This window comes from Arachis duranensis, chromosome 3 (genome assembly GCF_000817695.3).
Source record: "Arachis duranensis cultivar V14167 chromosome 3, aradu.V14167.gnm2.J7QH, whole genome shotgun sequence".
Lineage (NCBI taxonomy): Eukaryota > Viridiplantae > Streptophyta > Magnoliopsida > Fabales > Fabaceae > Arachis > Arachis duranensis.
In genome coordinates this window covers 110,766,880-110,776,193 of record NC_029774.3, presented here as the reverse complement: position 1 = coordinate 110,776,193, position 9,314 = coordinate 110,766,880, and the positions used below count along the sequence as shown (strand labels likewise).

Below are 9,314 nucleotides of genomic sequence, written 5' to 3'. Positions count from 1 at the left end.
GTTCAAAGTGTTCAAGTATGACAACTTGCATCGATGCCTTCCCTCTTGCATTTGCAGTCCAATGCTTTCTGTGTAGTCACTCACAACGCTACTCTTCTTAGCGTTTCCTTACTTCTCACTGCTAAACTTAGACCTACCACACCACACACACGCCGCCTCATGTCTCTTTGATTCTTTCTCTCTCTCTCTCTCTCTCTCTCTCTCAAATAAAAACTATGTTTTTGCTCTCTCGCATCCCTTCTTTTTTCTTATTTATTTATTATTATATTATTATTCTACTTAGCTCAGACCAATGGCAACTTGACTGTGGACTTTTTCTTCTCTTTGTTCCAATCCCAGAATCCCTTTTCTCCTCCTCTTCCCTCCCTTTCTATTATTCTTTTGGCCACCAACATTGAAACCCTTCTTCTTTATTGATTCCTGATTTGGATGAACATACGAAGTTGCTACTCTATACAAATTTCTTATTTTTGGGAATTTAACTGTGCTGCTGGATGCCCCAGTTGCTCAGAGATTGAAACTTTGATATAATATATGGGGGGTCTTTGTTCCAAGTCTGCCAAGGGTGGTGACAGGGTGGTTGCCACCACAGATGGCGCCAAAGAAAACCATAAGAGCTACAAGACCACCGTGCCTTCTGATTTGGCACCTGCGCCTCACACAAAGGAGGACAGTAACAAGCATGAACGTGGTGCTGAGAATGCTGCAGGGACTGGTCCTGATGAATTCTATGATGGAATCCCACGCTATAATGATTCTTTTCCGAATAAGTCAAGGTCTGTAAGGTCAAGGCAGACTGCTGTTGCAAAGGTTGGTGTGTTTGATGCTCCTTCTTTTTTCAGTTTCATCTTTCCTTTTTTCCTTGTTCATAACATTCTTTGCAATTTGATGAATGGATTGAGTTAGATAGATCAGGGTGAGTGGAAGTGTGGAGGAGGATAACGATTGTTCCTAGAATTACATATTTAGATTCTTTCTTTGCAATTTTAGGGTTTGATTACTATGTTGCTGGTAATCAAAAGATTCGTTAGTTTTATGTTAAGCATTTGATTCCGATTGAGAGGTTGGCATTTTGGGAATGTAATTCTAACTAAAGTGGTTTTTTGAGATGGGGATGTCTATATTTTTGAATGATGAATGATTTCAATTATTAGTATAATAGGATTGGATTCGACTATTAAATGTCACACTTAGACGGCAATCCCTGCCACAACATTGAATTCTATTTTCATTCCAACCAAATCTTGACATTGTCAATTTAACTGGCATATTTGATAGGGGAGGGAACATTTGTTTTATGGTTTAACTCTCATGGTAGCTTGCTTTGTTGTTTCGTTTCCTTTATATTTAGTTTCTTAATGTATGCACATATGCATCGATATCTGCAAACCTCGAATAATTGAAAACTCAACTATGCAAATGTATAGATCTTGATATAATTTAAAATATACTGCAAACAGTATCTAATTATTTCTTGACAAAATTTAAAGTTTGTTATTTAATTCCATTTGGAGAAATATGCTTGAAGCTTGCAGGACTGTAATGTTATCAGCGGCAATTCTTTATTGTGCCTAGGTTGTGTGTTCGTACGTCAAATTAAATTCAGAACAATTATCTTTGTTAACTAGTTCTAAGTAGTGTGATTACTAATCATAGGTAAAGTATACTTTTTATTCCTAACATTTGCGATTTTCTTTAAAAATACCCTAACGTTTAATTTTATTCAATTTTGTCCTTAATGTTTTCGATTTATTCAATTTTGTTGCTAATGTTTCCAATTTATGTGAAAAGTACATCTGGATGTTTTCAACTTTGTCCCGAAAGTCTTAGATGGAGTTATTGTCCAGGGGTAATTTTGACACAAATCGAAAACATTAAGGATAAAATTGAATGAAATTAAACGTTAGGGATATTTTTTATGAAAATCACAAACGTTAAGGACAAAATGAATACTTTATCCCTGATTATAAAAGCAACAGGAATCTAAAAAAAGAAACAAAAGATCAGTTGAGGTGATGAGAGGAGCTGATATTTACAAGCCTTGTTTTAGTAACCTGAGATTTATATATTATTTGGGTGTAGGGTTTATAGATGCAGATTTACTGTTTAATTATTAGTATTTAGGGACTCCGTAATTGTGCTGTTCGTGTATTGGATATCTTATTTCACTGGGAAAGAGAATGGTTAGAAATATATTATCATTGGAGAAGAATGAAGAGGTACTAAATCTTTTTACTTCAGGTTTCAGAGGTGAGTTCACGTCTAGGCAGAGCCGGTACTTACGGAATCGGGAAGGCAGTTGATGTTTTGGACACCCTTGGAAGCAGCATGACAAGTTTAAGTGCTGGCAATGGGTTTGTTTCGGGCACCGTGACAAAAGGGAATGAAATTACTATCTTAGCATTTGAGGTAGCAAACACAATTGTGAAGGCTTCTAATCTTATGGAATCTCTTTCTCCTGCAAGTATTAAGCACCTGAAAGAAGAGGTGCTTCCTTTAGAGGCTGTGCAAGATTTGGTATCAAAGGATACGGATGAACTTCTAAGAATTGTTGCTGCAGATAAGAGGTAAATATCAGCTTCTGTTCCATCAATTGTTTTAGCATGAGAAAATGGCAATTGCATTTGATTTTCTGTTGATGCTTTTAGGGAGGAGTTGAAAGTTTTTTCTGATGAAGTGATTCGATTTGGAAATCGTTCAAAGGATCCTCAGTGGCACAACTTGGACCGTTACTTTGAGAAGTAATATAAATTGTACTCACTAAATTTGTCTTATTATTGAGCCTTTCAGAAAAATATTTTTTAACCCTTTATATCATTGGTTGTTCTGACCCTTTTTGTTCCTTCTTTTGTCTTTTCCTTTTAATTGTGAATTTAGAATTAGCAGAGAACTTAATCCTCAAAGACAATCAAGGGATGAGGCAGAATTGATCATGCAGCAATTGATGAACTGGGTTCAATTTACGGCTGTGAGTGTATTCCTTCGCTAAAGAAATATTTACTAGTGCTCCAGGACTGATTTACTTCTGAAGCTCAAATGTAGTAAAAACTTCTTTCTAAAACAGAACTTTTGGTAAAAAGTACTTTTATCACCTCAGGAATTATACCACGAGTTACATGCTTTGGATAGATTTGAACAAGATTATCAACGTAAGCGTGAAGAAGAGGATAACTCAAGTGCAACTCAAAGCGGTAATTCAGGAGAACACCATTGACATTCCAAATCTTGTTTTTGAAAAACAATTTCAACCTAATCAAAAATCAATAGTTTGATGAATAATAATAATTAAAAAAAAAGTTAAGTTTTGTATTGCAAAACTTTTATTATCAAAACTTGAACAAGAATCAAATTGAACACATAATTGGTTCGGTAAAGTGGAGAAATATGTACAATAACATCATATACCATCCCAGTATGAATGCATATATATCTTTGATATCTTTTTTCATCATATAGGTGATAGCCGTTCAATCTTAAGGGCAGAAGTAAAAAGCCAAAAGAAGCAAGTTAAACATTTAAAGAAAAAGTCGCTCTGGTCCAGAAGCTTGGAGGAGGTAATTTCATGTTACTGGTGTTCATGCATTTGATCATCTCATCTCTTAGTCTCCTAAAATAAAAGGAGAAAGTGTGGAAATTGTGGTATAATTTGCATTCTAACTGGTTACAGGTTATGGAGAAGCTTGTAGACATTGTAAGTTTTTTACATCTGGAGATAGATAACATCTTTGGCAGTCCAGGTATTAATCCACTTAAAGGCATTAAGATCATACTGTTATGCTTCTTGTTTTACCCTCCTGTAATTTTCATTTATCAATATGAATACTTGGTTGAGGTCATTGATACCCACTAAACAAATTTTAGCCATGTATGAACCTTATTTTGAACTTGGAAGATCTTTCAAATCAGTTCGTAGTGAAAGACTACCTAGTTGTATTGTATTATTAAAATGTGTTATTATCTATGGGTACCTGCAGATGTCCGTAAACCATTAATCGGAACCATGAGCAATCGCCAAAGATTGGGCCCTGCGGGCCTTTCTTTGCATTATGCAAATATAGTGCTTCAAATTGATACTCTTGTAAGTGAATCATTGCCATCAACTATTTATTTCATCATGGGTCTGTTTTTCCATATGCCTTCCGACAGTTGATGTATAATTAATCAAGTTTGCAGAGTTGCTTCTCATATTTTGTTTTTATAAAAACGATCTCTCTCCTTGCCTTCTTAGAATCTTAGTTTTCCTCAATAATATAATAGGGTTCCAACCATTTGTGACTTGATCTTGAGAAGTGCATGACCCTTATTGCAATTCTTTTCTAATGAGGTTATTGAAATACTAGGTTGTCGATAAAGTTTAATGCAAAATTGACATGCTAATAATACGGGTATATATGTTCTTACTTTTTCAGTTTTCTTTCATTATGGTTTAAGAATATTATAGACTTCAAACTGTTCAATTTGCATTTTACATTGAATAAATATAAAACAATATATTCACTACATTTATTATATAATGACGATGAGTGTTATACTAAACTCGTGAAATTTATTGTTAAAAATATTATTTTCGGTTTACCATGTCAAATTAGAATGTAAGTCCGTGCATCTCACGGGTTTAACACTAGTAATTAATCAAGTTTGCAGAGTTGCTTCTCATATTGTGTTTATAAAGATGATCTCTGTCCTTGCATTCTTAGTTTTCCTGAATAATATAATATGGTTACGACCATCTGTGACTTGATCTTGAGAAATGCATGACCCTTATTGCAAAGTGAAAATGGGAGGATCCTAAAAGCTTGATATGTGACATTCTTATGAGATAAATTTCGAATATTGCCCTGCTCTATCAGTTTCCCTGATTCCCAATCTTGATGTGTTATTGTTACATATGTAAGCCAAAGACTATATCTGTAGATGAAGATTATTGTGCTAACTGCTAAGCCTCTGTTGTTGTCAGGTTGCCAGATCCAGTTCTATGCCTGCGAATACGAGAGATTCGTTATATCAGAGCTTGCCTCCTAATATAAAGTCAGCTTTGCGTTCCAAATTACCGTCCTTTCATGTTGTAGAAGAGGTATGATCTTCTCTGCTGATACTTACTCAATTCTTTACAGTCACTACCATGTCATTCCCTTAGTCACTAATTCCTTTGAAAATATCCCATATTGATTAAGCTTTTTTGTTTGTTCTTTCCCTTGCGGTTGCTGTTTGCGGTTTGTTTCCTGCAGCTCACTATAGCAGATATAAAAAATGAGATGGAGAAAACATTGCATTGGTTGGTTCCAATTGCTACAAATACAGCCAAGTAAGATTTATGGATTTTTATATTTTCCTATGTGAGAATTTTCTATAGGCATCAGTTAATTTGCTTTCTATTATAAGCTCGCAATTTATTCTTTTTCTTTCGGTTGCTCCAAAATTGAATCAGGGCCCATCATGGTTTTGGTTGGGTAGGAGAGTGGGCAAACACTGGGTAAGTAACAATCTGCTGTTTCTATTTGATATAAACATGCATGATTTTCCATTTTATCTCTTATTTAGAGTGTTCCTATTCTGTTTCTAAATATTTGTTTGGTTCTTGCAGCTCTGAGCTGAATAAGAAGACCTTGAAGACCGATATAATGCGGATCGAAACATTCCACCATGCAGATAAAGACAAAGTGGAAAATTATATTCTTGAACTTCTCTTGTGGCTTCAGCGTTTGGCCATCAAAAGTAAGGTTGGCATAGATGCAGGCGAAATGAGGCCTACCACGAAATCTATCGGCACTGCTCCACAGAAGACAAATCATTCTGAATCGCCGTTGCTAACAACTGATGAGCAGAACATGTTGCAGGATGTAAGTAAGAGATTCCGAATGAGAGGGATCAGTAAAAGCTTGGACCTGGACAGTGTGAAGGCTAGCTTGACAGACAAGAGCATACTTACAAAGAGTAGCAGTTACTCATCAACGGTTAGATGCAAGGAATTTTCTTTTAATAGGATTTGCTCTAAGCTTCCCGTGATTGATTTTGATATCGACAAGAAGAGAGCGTTGGATCTGATCGATAGACTAGACGTGCCTAGATAATTTGCAACCATGAAGACAGAGTTGTTGTCCTTGTGTAAATATGAAGCAGCATATTATTCAGGCTCCAAGTGCTGAATGCAAGCCTTGCATGGGTGGTGTTGTGCACCATGATTGATGTAGATAGTTGCTGTCTTGTCTGAAATTGAGGGCATTGTTGAGAAGATAGGCATCAATGTTTGCAGTGGTTGCCCGTTTGGCTTTAGAACAGGGTGGTTTCTGTTTTTGGTTCTTGATAGTGAGCGAGTGTATAGACAATATAATATGAGGATATGGCAAGGTTTGTATTATCATATAATATTATTATTTATTTATCCTCGTTATATTTTTTGGCCAAGTGTTGCATCCATTGTTGTTGAATAATGAAAAAAGAACTCGGACTCGTATACTACCTTACGTGGTGTATAAAGAATACTGATAAGATGGATGAGAAATGTCACGGAGTTTTTAAACGGAGTAAATTAATAAAGTGAGAGATTGATTATTTTTAAATTAGAATAGTGGAATATATATTTTATAAAATTAATTATAATTAATTTTTTAATTTTAGAAGACCTAAATTCTTTATTATTACGTAAAGATGATAATGAAAATTATCACACGAAGAGTAATCATCTAAAATGATATTGTATTATTCCATTTTATAGTATAACAATTCACATGTATCTTGATGGTTGTGATGATGGGAAGGAAATATAATAAAATAAGAAAAGAGAAATAGTGTTGTAAAATAAATAAAAGATATATAAAATAAAGATGTATAAATAGAAGACTTTAGTATTAAAATAATTAGCTCAATAATAATTTATATATATATATATATATATAATAATATTATATGTTGTAATGTGTATATATATAGAAAGGAGAATAAAAAGTAAAGAGAGAGAGAATTGCATAAATATATATATAAAGATAGAAATGAGTATAAGAAGTAAAGAGAGAGAAAATAGCATTTGCTTTTATTATTGTTATGTGTATAGAGGGAGAGAGAATAATATTCAGTTGTTGTTGTTGTGTGTAAAATATTTATACAAGTAAAGTGATGCTACTTTTAACCTTTATTTATTGCTTCTTGTATTGTAAATAGATTCATTCAATTTTGAGAATGAAATCCAACGTGGTCATCCATCTTTATCACAACACTCCCTCTTGGATAACCATTTCGGATTATTGCCTCGTTAAAACCTTACTAAAGAAAACTCAGTGGGAAAAACTTTAGTAAAGGGAAAAGAGTACAAAATCCTTTAGTGATGGGGACTGCCTCATTAAAAACCTTGTCAAGAAAAACCCAATGGAAAAAAACTTGACAAAGGAAAAAAGAGTAGAGTCTCCCCCTCTTGCCGACATCATTTAATGTCTCGAAATCGGCGCATCCCAATCTCATGTACCAATCTTTCAAAGGAGAATTTTGGGAGTGACTTTGTAAATAAATCTGCCAGATTGTCACTTGAACGGATCTGTTGGACATCAATTATCTCTTGATTTTGAAGATCATGAGTGAAGAAGAATTTGGGAGAAATATGCTTTGTTCTATCACCTTTGATGTATTCACCCTTAAGTTGAGCAATGCATGCTGTATTATCTTCAAACAGGACAGTTGGAGCTATCTTATGATCAATCAGTCCACATGATGACAGGATATATTGAATCAAACTCCTGAGCCAAAAACACTCGCGACTTGCTTCATGAATCGCTAGTATTTCAGCATGATTAGAGGAGGTTGCTGCTATCGACTGTTTCGTGGACCTCCATGATATAGCTGTACCACCATATGTGAACAGGTATCCTGTTTGAGATTTCCCTTTGTGTGGATCAGACAAGTATCCGGCATTTGCATAGCCAACTAGTTGTGACTTGGATCCGTAGGGATAAAACAATCCCATATCAACCGTTCCATGAAGATATCGAAAGATTTGCTTGATTCCACTCCAATATCTTCTGGTTGGAGAGGAACTATACCTTGCTAGTAAATTCACTGCGAATAATATGTCAGGTCGCGTATTATTAGCAAGATACATTAGCGCTCCAATGGCACTAAGATATGGTACTTCAGGACCAAGGATATCTTCATTTTCTTCTTTAGGACGGAATTGATCCTTCTCCACATTCAAAGATCTTACTATCATTGGGGTACTTAATGGATGTGACTTATCCATATAAAATCTTTTCAAGATCTTTTCTGTGTATGTTGTTTGATGAATAAAGATCCCACTTTTTATATGCTCGATCTGCAGGCCGAGACAAAACTTAGTCTTTCCAAGATCTTTTATCTCAAACTCTTCTTTTAGAGTTTTTATAATTGTTGGAATCTCTTCAGGAGTCCCAATGATATTTAAATCATCAACGTACACAGCAATTATAACGAATCCAGATGCAGATTTCTTTATGAAAACACATGGGCAGATATCATCATTCTTGAATCCGTTTTTGGCCAGATACTCAGTAAGACGATTATACCACATTCGTCCAGATTGCTTTAGACCATATAAAGATCTTTGCAATTTGACTGAGTATAACCCTTGCGAATAATCATTGGATGGTTTAGATATCTTTAGTCCTTTAGGGACTTTCATATAGATATCCCGATCTAATGAGCCATATAAATAGGCTGTTACCACATCCATTAAACATATGCAGTTTATGATATGCAGATAAACTGACCAAATAACGCAATGTTATCGCATCCACTACAGGGGGATACGTTTCTTCATAATCTATACCAGGTCTTTGTGAAAAATCTTGTGCCACAAGTCGGGCTTTATAGCGCACAACTTCATTTTTCTCATTTCGTTTTCTCACAAATACCCATCGGTATCCAACAGGTTTTACATCTTCAGGTGTACGGACTACAGGTCCAAAGACTTCACGTTTTGCAAGTGAGTCTAATTCAGCTTTCATGGCTTCTTTCTATTTTGGCCAATCATTCCTTTGTCGACATTCTTCGACTGATCTTGGCTCAAGATCCTTATTTTCATGCAAGATATTCAATGCCACATTATATGCAAATATTTCATTGACAATTGTCTTATTTCGGTCCCATTTCTCTCCTGTAAAGACATAATTTATCGAGATCTCGTCATTTTCACAATTTTCAGGTACCTGAACGTCTTCTGGCATTATATCATGATTTTGGATAATTGCAGGTGTCTCTACTATGTTTTTTTCAACAGGAATATTATTTACCTCTTTTCTCTTTCGAGAATTTTTGTCTTTGGAACCGACAAGCCTGCCATGCTTTTGGCA

General features: G+C 34.9%; 1 protein-coding gene across 1 annotated transcript; it reads left to right on the top strand.

Moving 5' to 3' along the window:
* Positions 1–253: 253 nt before the first annotated feature.
* Positions 254–6,405, top strand: LOC107480160 (protein PSK SIMULATOR 1; the record flags this gene model as incomplete). The annotated part of the gene is given in 12 exon segments (XM_016100303.2): positions 254–810; positions 2,242–2,567; positions 2,649–2,741; positions 2,878–2,968; positions 3,098–3,191; positions 3,457–3,554; positions 3,668–3,737; positions 3,975–4,078; positions 4,958–5,074; positions 5,229–5,305; positions 5,429–5,473; positions 5,585–6,405. Coding segments are annotated over 12 exon segments (1,878 nt in total). The 3' UTR covers positions 6,072–6,405.
* Positions 6,406–9,314: the final 2,909 nt, after the last annotated feature.